The sequence below is a fragment of the Hibiscus syriacus genome, unplaced genomic scaffold (assembly GCF_006381635.1).
Source record: "Hibiscus syriacus cultivar Baekdansim isolate YM2019G1 unplaced genomic scaffold, ASM638163v2 tig00112857_pilon, whole genome shotgun sequence".
NCBI lineage: Eukaryota > Viridiplantae > Streptophyta > Magnoliopsida > Malvales > Malvaceae > Hibiscus > Hibiscus syriacus.
Genome location: NW_024063412.1, coordinates 544,430 through 564,599, shown reverse-complemented (window position 1 = coordinate 564,599; position 20,170 = coordinate 544,430). Strand labels below are relative to the sequence as shown.

Below are 20,170 nucleotides of genomic sequence, written 5' to 3'. Positions count from 1 at the left end.
GTTATACATTACTTGATACAATATTTCGTATCACATGAATTGATATCAATATTAGGTCGTTAGAAATGCTTAATCAATCCGAGAAAAATGGTGAAGTTATTGGGATTTCTTTTACAACATGAATCGATCCAAAAGAGTATTATAGTTGATAGCATTGAAGCTAACCACTAAAATGGTAAAACCTTCTTCAAACACGAAGAGTAAATCTTAACAAATTAAAAGAAAAAGATTAAATTTGTAATTTTCAGAAAATGAAAGGGTTAAATTATGGGATGTGAGTACATAAGAAACACAGTATTAAAAAAAAAGTAACAGTAAAGCATACACTTTCTACTGTGCCATAAAGTCCAGTGAAACACTTCTCAAAGATCATATTGAAATTAAATAAAACAAGATTAGGGTATCTGTTATGATTAAGAAACACCTATCCGAGATAACAATTTGTCTTACAGTGGACAAAATTACACGATTAAGAAAGTGGGATCAGATGACTTTCAGCACTGCTTTCATTTTGGATGAAACTGTCCTCCTGTAAGGATATGGTACAGCAGTTGTTTTCTACCCCACCTCCACCATATCGGCGGCTCGAACGCCCGTCTCTTTTTAACTCGTTTTCCTGCAAAACAAAAAGAGTGGATTCGAGGAAAATAATATTATTAAATGAACCCTCACACCGCACAGTAAGTTCGAGTTCCCGACAACGTGAACAAACAAAAAAGAAACCCTATATCAGCAACAAACTATATATCAATGGTTAGACTCCGAGAGAAGCTCGAAAACAGTTCCTTACTTTTGTTCTCCACGGAATACATCCCCCACTGCGACTGCAGTTTTTCAAAGCTTGAGCTTAGATTCGGCCAGTAATTCATCTGAATCTTCAGGACTTCCAGCACTGTATGCAGGCCGGCTCTAGAAGGAACGTCGTTATCCGGCTCACACTCACGACTTTCACCCAAAAGTACCTATTCCATATTAAACAAAAAGGAGCCTGTCAGAATATATTGCATTATACGACTTGGTTTTAGCTATTTAAAAAGGGTTATGGAAGAACCAAGACACAATTCAATGCAATATACAATATTATACATGTGTCTAGTTATGTATACACACCACGGGTGTACAAATGCATATAAAAATTGACTAACGTCATGTTAAACGAAAACAATTACAACATGGCCTTGTTATTTTTCATCTAGTTCACTCTTCCAAAATTAATGGCGCATCATAATTTGATCTACATTATTTTGTGTGTATTTACCTTAATCACCGAAGTAGCAGAAGATGATATCGAACGGAGGTTGTAGCTGCCAAAATGAAAAAGTTGATGAGAAGCTTTAATTAGATGATAATCTTGACCTTACCTAACAGCAGAGAATAAACCACAAACCCGCCCTCGAGTATAACCAGCAACTTTCCACCAGAGAGGGTACTCAACATGTGTGTCATCTGTGCATAACCAGCAGGAGTCACCTACAATGAAAAACCGATAGTCATTATGCAATACAAGGAACATAAAGGACAAACTCAAATTTACAAAATGAAAATTCTAAAAACTCATAAAATGAACCAAACCATGCATTTACTCAGTTTGATGAATTAAAAATATTTAGGAAATAGCAAAAACCGGGATCCATTTGCATGAGCAGACGTGTACTCTAAATACAGCCAAGCAATTGTTTCCACAAAAGTATACCACTATTCAAGCAGGTTCAAGTACTAGAACAACATATCTACTGAAACAAATGCGAATACTTTGTTAAGATATTCCTTTATTTCTTCCTCTACGTTGTTTACGGAATTTACTTATTTTGGAGTTATAGTTGATGATGGGGATTTGAGGTAATAACAATTTTCTAAAAGGTTCTCTTCATAGTTTTTCCCTTTTGTCAGTAAAGTTCTATATCTTTCTTGGTGAAAACATGCGTTATGGAAACAAACTTACATCACAACATCCTAAAGGATCACCGCGCGCAGCATCAAATCCAGCTGATATGACAGTAAAGTCAGGAGCAAACTTGGAAACTGCCATTAGGAGTTTGAAAAAAAAATTAATAGATTAAAGCAATAAATCAGATTATCAACTGATGCAGTTGTATGATTAATAGGTGATGGTCAAGAATAATATATACCAATATAGAAATAGGATACTAAGAATAGTTTATAAAAAGGGATTAAAGAAACAAATGCAAAAAAAAGAAGGAAATCCTCTCAAGCTAACAGCATGCAAAAAGAGATTACATGCACTTTGCTCATATTCAAGCAATAAGAAATAGGATAGAATACACCAGAGTTCACTAAACTACACTCAAATGATCGTTTGGTCATTAAACTTTCAAAAGTTACAAAACAGTAATTAAATTTATTTAACTTTTACAAAATGGTCACTACGACGTTATAATAAGTGTAAAAGTATCCAAGATGAATGCAAATGATACAAACAGGATTAAATACAATAGTAAAAAAGTATCCAATATTTTTTAATTGAAATTTTGAATAGGGTAGACTTGGGTTTGGTCATGTCAGGTTTAGGCTATTTTGGGTTCATAAAATTTTGAATTTGAGTCCCTTTGAGATGAAATTAGTTCAAGCCATTTTCAAGTTTATACAAGATTCCAAGTATTCAGCTTGTTTAGAGTTTGGGTTTTCAAGGTTCTAGCAGTTTCGAGTGTGCATCATATCCCATATTCATCTTGCAAATGATAATTGAAATGCAAAGGTATCTCAGAATAAGAAATAACAACCTATAGGAAGCACAACATGTTGAAATGCAAAAACATAATCGTTATCTCCAACTCCGCCACGACTCCATGGGATATTCACACAATATCCTTCTGCACCCTTGCTACCAACCTAACAAAATTAAATCAGAAAAAAAGGAGCATCATTTACAAAAGATACATAAATGAATGGCTAAATGCTCAATTTAAGATCTAACTTTAAGGCTGATTCTCATTTAAGGACATAACATGAGGCATCAGATGCAGATGAAAAAAAGTAGAGAACCTAAATAGAATTGGAATTGTATAATTCTCTAATATAACAAATATTGACGCTAAAAATCAAATCAACCAGCTCCCAAGAGTCCCAAGGGCATAATTAGTAGTCAAAAATAGATTATAATATTAACCCATCTTTATTACTGTCAATATGTACCTTCTCTGGACTATTTAAAGGGGAGATATTAGATTCCAAATCAATATCTAGCAAAGCAAAACTTATAAACTGCTGAATTTTATTTAACTAAATAATCAAGTACCTCTAAAGCTGCCCCGGTACCAGGATAGAACTTTCCTCCTTCATGTCTATGTAGGGATATGTACAATACCTACAAAGAGATATAAGATTTTGTTAGGGCATAACCCTTGAGTGCACCCAAAAAAAGGTGCGAGATATGCATATGACACCAGAACAAAAAGAAGAAAATCAAGGATTTGGTTGGTTAGTGCAGCCTTATATGTGCCTTTTAGTTCTTACCATAAAACTCATGTCAAAATAACAAATTTCTTTTTAAATCTTAGTAGCCCAAGGTTCAACAGTTTTTAATTGCTGAATTCCAATTAAAAAAGCAATATAGCCAATACAATCCTACCTTCTCCAGCAAATGATATTATCAAGAATCAATTGCATTAAAAATTTGATCCATGTGTTGCAAGCATAACTTTACAATCAAGAAAGCTCACCGATTTATTTTGGTCAAATATCTCTTGAGTACCATTTCCATGATGAACATCCTGAAATAATGAAAGAGGGCCATTAACTCAAAATTTTGATGGCCCTACACTCGTTTTTCTATAAATTCAAAATAATCCAATTCTCCCTCTACAAAGAAGTTAGTATCAAGAGAATTTAACTTACCCAATCAACGATTAGCACCTTCTTTGCCCCTGCAGCCTGTGCTGCTAATGCAGCAACTGCTGCATTGTTGTGAAGGCAGAATCCCATCGCTTGTCTAACACCAGCATGATGGCCAGGAGGTCGAACCTGACTCAGAAGTAAAATGAAGATAAAGACAGATGAGCAGTCATTGCATTGTGAATTCGATATAGGTTGGCAACAAGCATTGAACATATTAAACAGAATATCAGAACTCATACATACCAAAGCAAACCCATTTTTTACGTGTCCAGAAAATACCGCTGAAGCAAGATCGGCACATAAACCAGCTGCAAGTCTAGCAGCTTGTGCTGAATGCTCATTAGCATATGTGTCAGGAGTAAAATAACTGCCAGTAAAAAGTAAGCCAACAATTAAGATTGTGTTTCACTTGGACATCACCCAAGAGAAATTGACATAAAGCCTACTAGAGTTCGACAAACAACACATACAGTGACACCCTCCCACACACACATTCCTACTCAAGCACATGCTCTCAAGCCACCCATAAAAGAAAGAACAAAAAGAGCTCTTTTTTATCCCCACAAAGACAATATGAGCGCTTCAAAGTTCTACATGTGGATACATTTGGAGCAGGAAAGGACAGACGATATACCTAGAAAACATTTGGGCAGTAAGGTCAACAGCTGCAATATGCTCCGACGAATGGACCTAAGGATTCCAAAACATAAAAACACAAAAGCTTCAAAGGCGACCCTTTTAGTAAATTAATAAATAAAAAGACAATGGCAGAAGCAAATTAAACAAAATAGCTACTAATACCAGATAAAGTAGAAAGATAGAACTGATGGAGCCATATCACTCCAAAATAAGAATGGCCCTTACCATTTGAAGCTCCTCCGGAGTGATTTCTCTAGCGGGAATTGGGCAGCACTTTCCAGGAAATATACCTGTACATGTTAAAAATTTCCATTTAATTATGACAGACAAATCAAAAGCCTGAAAATATGAATTTCATACCAAGAAAAAAAAGAAGAAGCACAAGACCAAAATACCAGCAGCAGCAAGGCTAGCAGCAATAGCTCGAAGACGATTTGGTCTTTCTGGATGGGGATGTGACTTCATTTCAATCTACACTACCAAGCAAGCAAACGCCAAAGACAAGAGCGCAAAAGGAGTTATACACAAATCCCACATGATTAACAAAATATGAGCAGCAACCAGACTCATCATATGGTTGATCATGCAGAAACAAGAAATTAATTATTTTAGTTCTGTCAATAAAGTGAATCTTTCTTTTCATGATTTGAGGTTACAACATTTTTTTATAATTGCAATAATACTTGATCAAATACACCACCATCCAATGGGACTCCCCAATCGTGAATACAAAAAGAAAAGGAAGAAATTTGTAAGCCAGTAGTAAACAAACAAAGATTGACAAAAAATGTAAGTAGAAAAGAAGCAATACCAGTCAAAACTTTAAAAAAAGAAAGAGAAGCAGTGCAACAGAAACTTTGCAATCAAACAGAGATAGATTACATATAACTTACAAAACTTTCCCTACAATTGATACTCATAATCAAATTCTATACATTAATCTTATCATGGAACGGTGCCAAACAACCATAAAAATATCATTCAAGTGAAGGATCTTAGGGATGCATACAGAAAACGGTGCCATACCTCTGAGTGCAGCAACATTCTCTCATCAAACCCAATTGCCGTGGAACAGTTTGAAGCTGAAGCCTCTGACCAAAAATCTGCATCAAGAAGCATATCCAGATTAGGGTCACAAAAATCCCATGCCTATAAAGGGAAATATTATAAGTTTCAGATTGTAGAGGAGTGGAAAATTCAATAGAAATGTGAACTATAGAGCTCAAAATTTGATTAAAAGAAAGGGTATGTAGGTCACAAGGATTATAATATCTAGTGAGAGAAGTTCCCGCTTCTCTCTAGGGCCCAGGTGTTTTTAAATTTAAAAGTGTTGTCTCATTCGTCTGTTGCCTGCTGGCCGCTGCCGCCGCCCGCCGTCTGCCGCCGCCGTCAGCCGTCCGCCGCCACACTCTGACCACCGTTTGACGCCGCTTTTTCCTAGGATGGTTGTCTGCTCACGGTGAATACAGATCTGGTCTTGCATTTGCGAAAAACGCTGTCTTTAGTCGCAGATCTACACTCGCCCTCTGCAGATTTTCGAAGCCTCCAGCCGTCCGAGTTCGCCTCCGCCACTCAACCCAGCGCAGTGCCTAAACGTGACCTAATCCCGTCTTCTCTTGTGTCGAGCAGTGGTGTACAGCTGAGTATTCACCATGGAACCCCAACCCACGTCTCAACCCAGCCAACTTCGAGGGTTTGACTCAGCTGGTGCGGTGGCTGCTTCCTCCGTGAGGCCTCCTATTGTTCCTCCTTCTTCGTCTAGGAGTTCTCATCTCCCGCTTGAACCAGACTGCCGTGTTGCAGCTGGTGATTTCCCCCTGGAGTCTGCCAAGGAATTAGAAGCGAAAGTGAAGGCTCTTAAAGCATTAGTGGCAGAGTTGAATAAGCGGGTTAATGATTTAAAAATGAAGGAAAATGCAGTTCCACGAGGCAGTCTTCTCAAGAAATCTGGATCCGCTGGTGCAGCCTCTTCATCTTACTCCGGTAAGGACAATCGTAAAATTGAGAATGAAAAGGAGAGGACAAGGTTACGGAAACCGCAAAGAAGAGTTTTTACCAGACGCTTGTTGGCCGGATTGAGACAGTTTGGTAACTTCTCTATTCCACCGAATGCTGCTAAGAACGATGTTTTGGCAGCCTTGGCACGTGAGGCGGGTTGGATAGTTGAGTCCGACGGCACCACTTACAGACACTCTCCTTCAACCCAAAATCAACAAAATTCGGGATCAGTTTCGGCGAGGTCGGGTGAAAGTCCACTATCATCCAGTCCTTTGAAGAAATGCTCACAAGAAGGGAAACATAGGAACGGAAAGTTGTCTTTTGTTCACGCAACACCAACGCTTCCAGTCGCTAATGTTGATCATGGTGGTGCCAAGGAGTTCTATTCGAAAGGGTATTCCGATGCAAAATTTTCCGAAGTGGTGGGAAGAAGAAGAAATGGGTTTTATAATCGGTCGAAAGAAGGCCAACCAGATTTTCGCAATGGGTCCAGAAAGGATTGTTACACGATTTTTATCGAAAACCTTCCAGAGAAGATCCATTGGAAGAAACTTGGATCCATATTTGGCTCACATGGTCAAGTTATTGATGCCTTCATTCCCAAAAAAAGAAACTCGAATGGGGTTCGTTTTGGGTTTATTCGCTTTGCTACAATTGAAGAAGCAAGGACATCGATTTCTAAGATGAATGGTTATCGTATTTACGGCAACAAAATTAGAGTCTCTTTAGCTAAACATAAACCCCGACAGTCTTATTGGCGAAAGTCCTCGAAAGTTGTTCATAGTAAGTCGGGGCTGGAAGTTTTTCCGACGATTAAACACTGTGAAGTTGAGGGTGTTGTGGACGCAGATAAACTTCATGTGTTGTCTAACTGTCTTGTGGGGTGGTGCAAGAACTTTATCAAGATTGGTAATCTTGCTAACCAAATACAAGCCAAAGGACTAGCGGGTTTCACGCTTATGAGAGCTGCTGGAAATGTAGTTCTAATGGTTTTTGAAGATTCTAATTCGTTGAGATGCGTGAAGGATGAAAAGTTAGAAACTCTTGCAGAATGGTTTTCCAGAGTGGAAACTTGGTCTGAGAGCCTTGTGGTGGAGAGCCGGCGCGTTTGGCTAGTTTGCGAAGGTATTCCTTTTCACGCTTGGAATTGGGATACTTTCAAAAACATAGCTACTAAGTGGGGCAAGTTAATAGCAATCGATAACAGTTGTGAGTTCCCTTCGTCTTTTGATCGGGCTAAAATCCAAATACTCACAAACGCTCAAGTGAGAATTAATGAGTTGTTGGAGTTGAAGGTCGGGGATCATTTATTCAAAATCTTGGTGCATGAAGTTGATCCTTCCTTCAAACCTAATTCTTGGGTTCCTGAAGATTGCGATATTTCTTTAGAACTTGATCCTCCAATTGGGTTGTGATTGTTCGGCTGCTGTATTCAGAGGCGTTTTTAAGTTTGTGGTTGTAATTGTTGGTTTTTTGTTATGTTATCTTACATCTTGAGGTGATTTAGGGGCTTTTTGGTTGACGATGTAAGATTTCTAGGTGATATGGGTTGTATTGGTGTTTATTCCCGCATGTGGGTTTGGTGTTACCTCATGTACTTAGTATTATATTTAATAAAATATGAGGCACTCTTTTCTCCCTTCCTTGTTCTTCAACATACTTCTAAGTATGTGGAAGAATACGAAGGGAGTTTTTAATGAGACCTCCAACTTCTATCAAAAAAAAAAAAGAAAGGGTATGTAGAGCTGGAAATCTCAGATACTGAATTTCACAATTTTTATCAGGAAACATCAGCCTACCACCTTGCAAGTACAAAGAAAACATGATTTACATTTGACAAAGAAGTATCTATGACCACAACCATATAGGAACAGTAAAATTGTGATAGGACTTACTTGATTCTTGAAAATATTACTTAATATAATATGAATGTCAGAAAGAAATTCAGGATTCAGGTCAAAAACAGAATATAGAAGTAAAAGTCCTCATAAATAACCTAAATTACAGAAAATTAGAAAATTTCTACTGCTTAAAAGTGTGACAACAAGAGGCAAGTTAGCTATAATGCATAGTGATGGCTTCACATTAAAAGAAAATACTTAAATGCATTAGTAAATACTAAATAAGCAAATAACAAAGTAGAAAATAGCTTCTCAATCCCATTTAGAAGAGAGACTCAGATGCCAATATATGATTAAGATTGAAATGGAACCTTATATAGTTACATCATCTAAATACAGTTAATTAGAAAGTAAATTTCAGGCAATCATTCCAATTCTCCATAACTTGATCAAAATCTTAAATCCATTATTTTTATTTTTTAAAAAATTCAATAAAGATGCTCAACACTGAACACTCTACGACAATCTCACCCTGTTTTTGAACTTGATAACAATAATTTTAACCATCAACATTGTGTGCATCAATAAGAGCTTGAACATCGTTAAAAAGCAACACTATAAGGAAATAATAGGAGGCACTATCACTGATAAAGAGTTAACATGGTAGTGTCATTCAATAACAAAGCGGTTATTATTGATTAATGGTTAATATCTTCCCTTCTCTGCAAATCAAGGTTAACAGCCAAGCAAAGCACTGAACCATTGCTATGAGCCATGTAGTGCACTTTAAAAAAAAATAAACAAGTTCACCATGTAACGGGTATAATTAAATATATTTTTTCCATACAATATCCTATGCTATAATTGCACAACCTCAACAACATTTTCAATGCTGTATCATATGATTACAACTGATTGACCAAAATGAAAATGGATTTGTTATAGACTGGGAATTGTATATCAATTTCAGAATATTTTGGTTAGCAGTTTGAAAAAAAAAATTAGAAGACTGGAAAATAAAAGAAAACATCAAAAAGTAGGGCAGTCCTCTTCGAAGGGCAACACATGAAAATATTATTGATTAGGCTCAGCAGAATGCAGTTACCTTTGTCTCTCGCTCTAGCCTCTGATTCAACCTGAATAAGTTCTACCTCTGGTGAAAAAGGAGATGCATAAAACCCATGCTTTAGGATGCCAGATTCTTTATGTTCCCCACAAATCTGCACAGATGAAATTGCTAAACCATCTATAGCCAAAAAAATCTTTAACAAATGTGAAGAGAATTGAAGATTCCAGAAATCACAACAGAAGGTTTATAAACAAAGCATACAAAAGGAAGGGTGTGGATTAGTATCAATAAGAACGAAAAAACTTACATCACAGTGAAAAACATCATCAAGATTGACCATAGTGCAGTTTGTACAAAACCACTTCAAAATCTCTATGTGATTTTGTACAGGTTCCCAGTCACTGTCATCCTCATCACCATCATCAAATGCATTTTGGTCGTTGAACTTATCCTGCAAAGTCAATTCTTTTGGCAGCCTCACCTTTTTCTGCAGACAAATCTCAGAGCTAATTCAACACTTGAGAAGCAACATAACAATAACCAACATCCACAACAACTATATCATTGAAATTAAAGGAATTCCTTAATTGTGCTGCTTACAGAAGCATTGTCAAGCTGTGTGTCTTCGTCTACATTGGCATTCAAATCTAAACCAGATGCTCCCATATCCCCATTGGCATCAGAGCTGTTATGACAAGAAGCTGCTGCATGCTCATCAGATCCCAAATGTTTTCTTTTAAAACCTTGGTTGCTCTCAGTCCCCCCATTTGTCACACAATTCACTTGAACTGTTTCAGAAACCATATTGATTTCAGAGTTCAATAGAGATTTCAGCCAGAATCATACCTTTATTTACTTCAATCATCTGCCAACGAAATTTAGTTTTAAAAAAAACACAATTAATACACATTACAAGGGAGAGCAGATTATGAAATTTGAAAAAAAGAATTAAAATAGGAGAGAAAATAACTAAACTTTTCAAATTTGGAAAAATGAACAGTAGAAAATGGTATAAAAACACAAATTTCAAAGATATCAAACATAGAAAAGCAAACAATTAACTCAGGATTTTACATTATTTCGAGCAACATAAAAATTGAGCAGAACCAAGCTATACTACACATCACATTATACCTACAAATACCAATTACAATAAGAGAAAAATTATAAACACTGACCTAAACTACCAACTACCAAGGCTTTAAACTAATTACAAAAAGTAGTCAAAATTATGTTTTCTTTTTTCACTCAACAAGTTGAGCAAAGAAACTGAGATTTAAAACAATTTAGAAAAGCTCAGCTACAAATAAATTTAGAAGGAAAAATGTACTAAAGAATAAAAAACCACATAGTAATTCATAATAAAAAAAAATAAAACGAAGAATCGGAATTCTCAGGCTTCATCACAACTAGAAGAGTGACTCTAGCGAGATTACTTTTTTTACAAAACTCTAGCCTGCATAAGTACATACAGCTCGCATTTTTTAAAGTAAAACACACTATAGAAGGAGCTCAAAGAGAAGAATTAAAAAAAAAAAATCTTCTTTTCTTTTTTACCTGGCTAGGGCAAACTGTGGAGGGTCTCGCAATGAAAATGTGGTGTTTTTGAGAGAGGGAGAGGGTGGCGATTAAAATACTACTGCTTCTGTATTTAGGGTAAACTACGTTTATGCCACTTAACTTTGTCTGTATTTATGTTCTGATCAGTCAACATTAAAAAAAAATCAATTCCATCAATCGTCTTTCAGAGTACACTGTACACTCATCCCATTGTTTTTAGTTGTTCGACCATTAAGTGCGAATCTGGATGACTAATTTCAAAAATATACTATCTATTTAAATATTAAAAATAAGGAATTTTCAATTTAGAGGGACTGGCGTTTTGGGCAAAATCAACGAGATAATGCGTTGAAATTTTTTTTTCACGAGATAGTACCCTCGTCAGATTAATTGCTCAGATGGGGTGATCTCTACAGTCCCCAGGGTAGGTCGCCATGCACGCCCAGCGATCTAGGTAGGTCGCCATGCAATCCAGCCCCCAAAGGTCGCCATGCAGTCCATGAATAAATGTTTAGCCTTTTGGCAGCCGACTCATTGCTTAAACAAACAGAAAGCAAACAAGCACAAGCCAAAGACAAGTCAATGAAAGTGGACAATATTATATTAATAATACTGCATCTTAGGCTGGAAAATACTAAATACTCATCCAATATAAAGAAATAAAAGGTCTAATCATATTTTCAGTCGTTGTACTATCCAACTATTTAAAATGTAGTCCCTCTAATTTAAATCTAAGTATTTTTCACCCTTCTAAAAACTAATATTTCTTTTTAAATGTTTTTAGTCTTTGTTTAAATGAAGAATTATAATTTTCAACCTTTTGAAAAATAAAAAAGTTGATTTACTTTTTTTTTGTTTATCAATTGATCGATTATTTCAGACTAGATTTTACATAAACTCATTTTAAAAATGACATTGTCATATTAATTTATTTTATTCACAAAATTCCAATTATCTAAAATATTATAATTTTATCTCATAACAAACATAAATTTCTAATTTCACTTGATTAGTACAGAACACGTGAAAAGTTCAATAAAAAATAAAAATATTCAACCTGAAATCTCTGGTTCTGAATTCAAGATTATAAGATTTTGAAAAACTGAACTGTGTTGATTTTTCTTTCTACTTGTATGACTTCAATAACACTTTATATCACATAATTCAATTTAGTACGTATCTTCAGGCATTTGCCAAGCATGGACTGCATGGCGACCTTTGGGGGCTGCATGGATTGCATGGCGACCTGGTAGGTCGCTGGGCGTGCATGGCGACCTACCCCATCTAACAGGGACGTCGCCCGGAGCACTTGGCGACCTATATGGGGACTGTAGAGATCACCCCATCTGAGCAATTAATCTGGCGAGGGCACTATCTCGTGAAAAAAAAATTCAACACATTATCTCGTTGATTTTGCCAGTAGTAGGGTTGTTTTGGGCAAAATCAACGAGATAATGCGTTAAATTTTTTTTTCACGAGATAGTGCCCTCGCCAGATTAATTGCTCAGATGGGGTGATCTCTACAATCCGCATATAGGTCGCCAGGTGCTCCGGGCGACGTCCCTGTTAGATGGGATATGTCTCCATGCACACCCAGCGACCTAGGTAGGTCGCCATGCAATCCATGCAGCCCCCAAAGGTCGCCATGCAATCCATGCTTGGCAAATGCCTGAAGATACGTACTAAATTGAATTATGTGATATAAAGTGTTATTGAAGTCATACAAGTAGAAAGAAAAATCAACACAGTTCAGTTTTTCAAAATCTTATAATCTTGAATTCAGAACCAGAGATTTCAGGTTGAATATTTTTATTTTTTATTGAACTTTTCACGTGTTCTGTACTAATCAAGTGAAATTAGAAATTTATGTTTGTTCTGAGATAAAATTATAATATTTTAGATAATTGGAATTTTGTGAATGAAATAAATTAATATGACAATGCCATTTTTAAAATGAGTTTATGTAAAACTAGTCTGAAATAATCGATCAATTGATCGAATATCAATTGATAAACAAAAAAAGTAAATCAACTTTTTTATTTTTCAAAAGGTTGAAAATTATAATTCTTCATTTAAACAAAGACTAAAAACATTTAAAAAGAAATATTAGTTTTTAAAAGGGTGAAAAATACTTAGATTTAAATTAGAGGGACTACATTTTAAATAATTGGATAGTACAACGACTGAAAACATGATTAGACCTTTTATTTCTTTATATTGGATGAGTATTTAGTATTTTCCAGCCTAAGATGCAGTATTATTAATATGATATTGTCCACTTTCATTGACTTGTCTTTGGCTTGTGCTTGTTTGCTTTCTGCTTGTTTAAGCAATGAGTCGGCTGCCAAACGGCTAAACATTTATTCATGAACTGCATGGTGACCTTTGGGGGCTGGATTGCATGGCGACCTACCTAGGTCGTTGGGCGTGCATGGCGATCTGGTAGATGGCGACCTGCCCGGGGACTGTAGAGATCACCCCATCTGAGCAATTAATTTGACGAGGGCACTATCTCGTGAAAAAAAAATTTCAACGCATTATCTCGTTGATTTTGCCGGCGTTTTGTCTTAATCTTTTAGGTTAATCTTTCGAATGACCTCAATAATTATAAATATTTTGATTAATTAAATTTTATAAATACATATACTATTTTATTCAAAAAATTAAAATATATAATTATTTAAAAAATTATCAATAATACAACTTCTTTCTAATTTATATGAGGTAAGTACAAGACAGTGTCTGTTTAGAGAACATTCTTAATCATTTGATATTGAATGCTCACACCTTTGGCATTTCTAATGTTCGAATTCGTGACCCAAATAATAACAACAATTTCTTTACCACCAATACCACTTGATTCGTACATCAATAATGCAATTTTAAATAATTAATAAATAAAAGAAAGATTACCATTAAAAATCAAAATATGATAACACTATTCAAGACAAAAGAGTATATAAGATACGAAATAATTTTACATTAAGAGTACAACATTACCGTCTCACTACCAAACACTTAGTCAATTGAGACGAAACTGTTCTAACCTAATCAAAGTTAATTTCGAGTTTAAATCCTTAAAATTGTAACAATATTGAGTACATGATAACAAAACTTCATAGTGTTTATGGTCCAACTCTTATTCAATTCAATGATTTTAACCTCTATTTAAATCGTTAAATCGATAAACAACTGCGATTCATACGAAAACGTAACATCGCCTCTTGTATTGATAAGATCATAATTAACAGTTTTTTTCGAGTAACACGCACCGGATATATATAGGATACAAACACGGTCCATTTGGGGGCACCATTTAAGTGGGCCATGAGCCAGAAGCCTGGCCAGACCCCACAAAACGGAAGGGAAAAAAAGAGAGAAAATTGTGACCCCCAATATTGGTATACAAAATGATTTACTCTCCTGAGAGTAAACACTATACAGTAACTACTGTATTATATTGAAACTACATGAGGCATATAGATTTGCTCATTTCCTTTGCATCCTGCAGAATAAAAGGAAAATCATGAAGTTCTGTAGAAATGCTTGAAAGGTGAAATATATTTCTCGACGATAGCTTTCTTTGGATACCTGAAGATGAAGAATGTTTCTCGACCATAGCTTTCTGTTCGGTGCTGTAGGTGTACCATCTTTCTTTAGCTGCAACTGAATCCCCGGCCTCGATATCTGTACATTAGCAGAAACAAATGAAATGGCAATTCGGTTGAAAGCGGATGAAACTCGAATTTAGGATAATCAAGTATTCTATAAACCTTGAAGCAGAACATCTGTCTCGCCAAAGTAGCCGCTCAACCTCCAGAATTTGAGAAATTTGTTACCATGGCCATCCTGACGTATTGGCTCTGACCGAACAGCATCTAATCGACAGTCCTCTTTCAGCATCACTTGTAAAGTAAATCATGTCAGCCAGAATATGCAAATAGGGATTCGTTTGTGCAATATTAAGGGCAATGTAACAACAAGAATTAAGGCAATGCTCAGGTGGTATAAATTATTGTAAAGAAAAGTTAATATCTCTCAATTGCTGTAATACATTTTGAAGTTTGGTCACTGTGGCAACCCAATGTGGCATCACAGATCCTCCGGATAGTCTAGATCAGGTTTAGGGTATTACATTTTCTATCAGAGATCTAGAAGTATAAAAATATCAACAAGAAGTTCATGCTAACATCAATTAAGAAATATGATTTGAGCAAAGTGGGCATAGACAGTTATTGATGTGTAATAAAGTAATACTAAACTAGCTAATGGCACATTGAATCCATCTGTGAACAATATGGTGTGGTCTATGGCAATAACATTGAAGGCTAAGACTCCAGCAATTGCTTAAAATTACATCTCATGATATGTGCTTCACAGGAAAGGATGCTCGGACAAGCATGGATTGACAAACACCAAGCAAAAAACTTCACAACATCACCCAGAAAGAACAAACTAATTTCCATTATTTCCGGTTCTTGGTCTTTAAGAAAGAAACGACATTAGTCTATTCTTCCTGGATAATTGGCTCTTTTCATTTCTTCAAAGAAAAATGTTTTGACAAGCAAAAACAAAATCTAAAGTGCTTACTAAAGTTGCAAAAAGTCACAGAGCATACCCTCCTCATCCACTGTCTCGGGCACCTCCAATGTACTTGCAAGAGTTTGGGCAACTTCCGACTTTATTCTTTTAATAAGGGCTTCATTCTCTGAAATGGAAAAAGGAGCACCATTTTTCTTGATAATAGCTTTGGCTATCTCATTCTGCAACTTCTTCTTCATTTCTTTTTCCATGTTTCTCTCCTATACAAAGAAATACAATCAGACAATGAGAGAGACATACCATTAACACTAGCATTTGCTTGAGTTAAGTTGCCATATCAAAGCCATTACCCTCTCCCTCAGAATAAGAAGTTTTTCTTTTGCTTTCTTTTCTTTTGCAGCGAATTTCGAGTTTTGTTCATCGATCCAGCTTCTAAATTCTCTGAAGGGAAGAAGCGTTACTTTTCATCAGTACATTTAACATAAGAATCCAAAAAAAAAATAACGCAACCAGAATTTATCAAAGAACTTTATGACTTACGTGGTGCCAAGAGCTTCATCACATAGAAAATTTAAGAGCCTGAGTTTTTTAGAGGAATTTAATTTCTCATATCTATCATTACTGACATCTAAGCAATCCAACAGTGACTGTTTTAACAGAGTTTGAGAACCAAGGATGTATTCTCCAAGAACTTGAACCCATGAATCCTGACTAAGGCAAGGATACCTGCACAAAGATTTAATTCAGATGATCAATATACCAATTAAAAGAAGGAACTGAATGTTTATGGCCATTCGATTTAAGCATGCATACTCTTTTCCCAAATCCTTTTGCATCATGGAAAGCAGTTGATTATGAAACTGCACAGTCAAAGGATATTGTAGTTTGTGTTTGCGTTTGCTTTTTCCGATAAATAACTCGCTAAGTAACAGTTGAGATTGTCCTTTTTTCAAATTGAGAACCTAAAATCAACCAATAAATCAGATAAAAACAACAGAAATAAGCATAATTTAACCAATTAGGATTTATGCTAAACAAACAGATAACAAGTTTACCTCTCCAAAAGCTTCACAAAATTCTAGAAATTGCAAGGCATGGCCGACATCCTCAGCAGGCAAGTCAATGCCATTAATACAGTTTAGTAATTTGCCTTGAGGCAGTATGATATCGTCATCAGAAGCCTCACTTTTAACTTCTACATTTTTCTTCTTAGGATTTGGAGACTTACTAATTGGCTTGTTCATTACTATGGGGTCTGAATTGTTTAGCATTTCATCTTCTACATGATCACACTTCTTAGAGACCTTCATGTCAATTAGTTGGATGGCAGTATTCATGTCAGAAATCACTTCTCCTTCGGACAAAGCCTTATTGGAGATTTTACACTTTTTGGGAGTAATCTTTTGGGTTGAGAAATCCGCATCATTGCTTTCGGGTACGATTTCCTCTCTATTCTTGCTTCTCAGTTTTTTCAACTTGGTATTTCTAGTTGCAGCCGTTTTATCATTGGCTTGTATCGAACCATTTGACCCTTTAAAACTACTTTCCTTTTCGCAGTTGCCAGTTTTTTCTATTCCACATTCCTGTTAGAAAAAGTTGATGAACATTCTTTCATTTTATAATGTTCAACAACCAGTAAATGAACCCGTATCTATAAGTAGAATCGCCCAATTAAACAGGTTTTGCATCCATTCTCAATGATCATTCTCTTGGAAAACAAACACTAACTAAACAAACCAAGGATTTAAATGGTAAGCCTTTGAATCAATAAAACAGATGAAAAATCCCAACCAAACCTTATCTGCAGCTTTTCGCTTTCTGGACAATACAGGTGCATCGTTGATCTCTTCAGAACCTGATCTTTCAGAATCCTTAAGAAGCAGCATATCCGAGACCGAGGTAAACCCATTCGCCTTTGCTGCACGTACGAGGATGCCAGTAGGCTGGTGACCTCGCTTCTTCCTACAAGATTACAATAAAATTTCGCATTTTGATTACCCAAATAAATACAAACAATATGAAAATGCTTGCAATCAATTTTACATAAACATATGACCCACATGCAGAAACTACAGTTGCAAATCCCTCTACATCTCGGACAAGTCCAATCACTTAACAAAGCCATCTCTTCGGCCTTTTCTCCATATCTGATAGAAAATAAAAGAAAAAACAAGTAGTCAGTCATATTGCTAAATCTCTAGAAATACAACCTAATTTTTAGATCTAGAACAAGCTATAGCCAAAAGGTTACAATAAGAATCTTGACAATGGAATTTTGTAACATCCAGCAAGTCTGAGAATGTTTCCAAAAGTAAATAGCTTAGAGAAAATGGCAGGAAAAAACCTGTTCAAGAGGCATTTGTGACAAAAATGGATGGTACATTGCTTATCATTGATCTTTCTCTTGCATGATGCTGCAAAATCCGTTGTTTTTTGTCTACACTGCAATCATTTTTACTCCAGAATCTAAACACATTATTCTTTTCGATTAAACAAAATAATTGATTAAAAACATCGAACTAAATAAAAATACCTGGTGACAAGTTTTGCCGTTATGAGAATCATAGATTCGGTTGTGAATGAGTCGAACTCCAGGCGCACTGTTGCGGCGACGTTTTGGACTGAGAGCTGGAGCAGTTGAGCAATCCGACTCAGTTGTCCGCGTTGTCTTAGTGCTGTTGGTAGTGCTGCTCTTCTTCGTATTCTTCTTCTTCTTCTTAGATGAAGGAGAAATGGCCATTTAAAAAAAAAATCAATCTGAAATGAAAGAACACTAAGACTAATTAAAATAGCTCAAATTATTGCCAGCATCTTTAGTTAATTTCGCTTCTAATATTTATTTCTTTTTGGCTCTGGCGGGAAGAAAGAGATGAGTGAAACTAAAGAGGAGGGAAATACTGAGTGGGCTTGGTTTGGCAATGGCCCATCTATATTTGTCCTTTTCGTTTTTTTTGGGAAGAAAAAATCAGTTAAATCAATGAAAAATCATTTTTTAAACTTTTTTTTTTACATTTTATTAACTTTCGGGTATATGTGCAAGATAAGATTACTGTTAATGAAGAATTGATTTTTTATTCGTTCACTTTGAATACTCTTTAAGTTCTCCTCCCTAATTTTGGTGTTTAGAGAAAATTATAATGAGAAAATACATTAGATATTTTAAATAAGATGAGTGATTCAAAAATTGGCGTTATAAATATAATAAATTAGGATGGACTCTGGAAATGTTTTCCCTATAATTATTTATGCACTTTATGATGCGTTTGGTTCACGGAATGTAAGATTACCAGTGGGAATAAAAGATTACCAATAAATAGGATTACTGGGAATGTTGTATTTTGTGTTTGGTTGGTTTAGCAGGAATGTAAGATTACCGTGTTTGGTTAAAGGAATAAAAGATTATTTGAATGTATATTTGACCAAATTATCCTTATTATATATTTGTATAATATTACAAATTGTAAAATATTTATATATTTTCTTTAAAAAATTAAATTCATAATATTTATATAATTTTTTTACAAAATTAAAAATATAAAAAAGGTTTAATGAAAAGGTAATTTTTTTAACCCCTAAACTTCATATAAAATTTTAATTATAGACTTTTTTTGTAAATCTAAAATAATTTAAGGATAAATTTGTAATTTAACCTTCGTAGAATTTTTATTATTCAATGACAGAAGAATGATATTTTTGAAAAAAAAATAAAAATTTAAGGGCATTTTAGTCCAAAACGCCGGTAATGTTACAATACCTAAGGGAAGGGAGGTAATGACATTCCCGGTAATATACCCCAAAAAATCTACTATTGGTAATAAAACATTACAGGGAATGAGATTCCCGGCCAACCAAACATGGGAATGTGGGATTCCCATCCCATGGGAATCCCACAATCCTTGAATCAAACACCCCCTTAGATTAATCGATTAATAAATAAATATTATTGGTTTAAAAAAATTATGAATTTATGTAAGCCACAAGTGTCATTTAAGAAAGGATAAAGTAAGCAAATGGTCTCTAACTATAGGATACTGCTTTACTAAATCCCTCCATTATTAAAAGTTACAAAATGAACATTCAACTATAAAATGTTATTTTGTTAAGTTCATCGACTATTAAAAATTACAAATTGATTATCAGATTATTTATTATGTTCTAAACTCATCCTTATATATTAAAAATTGACAGTTGTCTAAGTCATACGTTAACGCGATGACTGGAATATGATAGCCGTTTGAAATTCTGAGATTAGATTTTATCGTATCACAGCCAGCAGGTTAACGTTCAACTTAGAATACCGTCAATTTTTTAACAAAAAAGATGAATTTGAAACATAATGAATATTTGAGGACCATTTTATAACTTTTAATAATCGAAAGGCTCAACAAAGGAACACTTTATAATCAAATGACCATTTTATAACTTTTAATAATTGAATGACTTAATAAAATATTACCCTATAGTCGGGAGACCATTCGTGTACTTTACCCTTTAAGAAATGACTTGATTGCTTTCGTTGAGTCTCAAATTGAAACCCGAACAGCCCTTCTCTTAATCCCGGATCAAAAACGGAAAAAAGTGGAAGTACATAAGACCTATTACTCCTTTATTGCACTCGCATTTTCCATCCCATTTCATTCCAGCAAACCGTGAAGACCTCAAATTT

The 20,170-nt window shown here is 35.1% G+C and overlaps 2 protein-coding genes and 1 long non-coding RNA gene across 3 annotated transcripts; 1 reads left to right on the top strand and 2 right to left on the bottom strand.

The window, feature by feature from the left end:
• Window positions 1-362: 362 nt before the first annotated feature.
• Window positions 363-10,267, bottom strand: LOC120184216 (histone deacetylase 15). The gene is made up of 17 exons (XM_039188738.1): window positions 10,003-10,267; window positions 9,710-9,889; window positions 9,439-9,553; window positions 5,521-5,597; window positions 4,890-4,965; window positions 4,720-4,784; window positions 4,490-4,545; window positions 4,099-4,222; window positions 3,856-3,981; window positions 3,681-3,731; window positions 3,257-3,325; window positions 2,742-2,850; window positions 1,943-2,022; window positions 1,388-1,470; window positions 1,259-1,304; window positions 791-962; window positions 363-616 (listed from the first exon to the last, which is right to left on the bottom strand). Exons 1-17 carry the CDS (start codon window positions 10,204-10,206, stop codon window positions 507-509), a joined length of 1,743 nt encoding a protein of 580 aa, XP_039044669.1. The 5' UTR covers window positions 10,207-10,267; the 3' UTR covers window positions 363-506.
• On the top strand, window positions 5,627-8,308 carry LOC120184217. The gene is made up of 2 exons (XR_005521993.1): window positions 5,627-5,747; window positions 8,236-8,308. It is a non-coding gene; the product is annotated as an uncharacterized LOC120184217 (long non-coding RNA).
• A 4,135-nt stretch (window positions 10,268-14,402) lies between the features above and the next one.
• Window positions 14,403-18,244, bottom strand: LOC120184162. Its single transcript, XM_039188699.1, has 12 exons — window positions 18,038-18,244; window positions 17,849-17,946; window positions 17,565-17,651; window positions 17,301-17,466; window positions 16,560-17,087; window positions 16,318-16,466; window positions 16,045-16,230; window positions 15,855-15,945; window positions 15,581-15,764; window positions 14,736-14,867; window positions 14,554-14,649; window positions 14,403-14,458 (listed from the first exon to the last, which is right to left on the bottom strand). The coding sequence occupies exons 1-12, from the start codon at window positions 18,242-18,244 to the stop codon at window positions 14,418-14,420; spliced, it is 1,965 nt and encodes a 654-aa protein (XP_039044630.1). The 3' UTR covers window positions 14,403-14,417.
• Window positions 18,245-20,170: the final 1,926 nt, after the last annotated feature.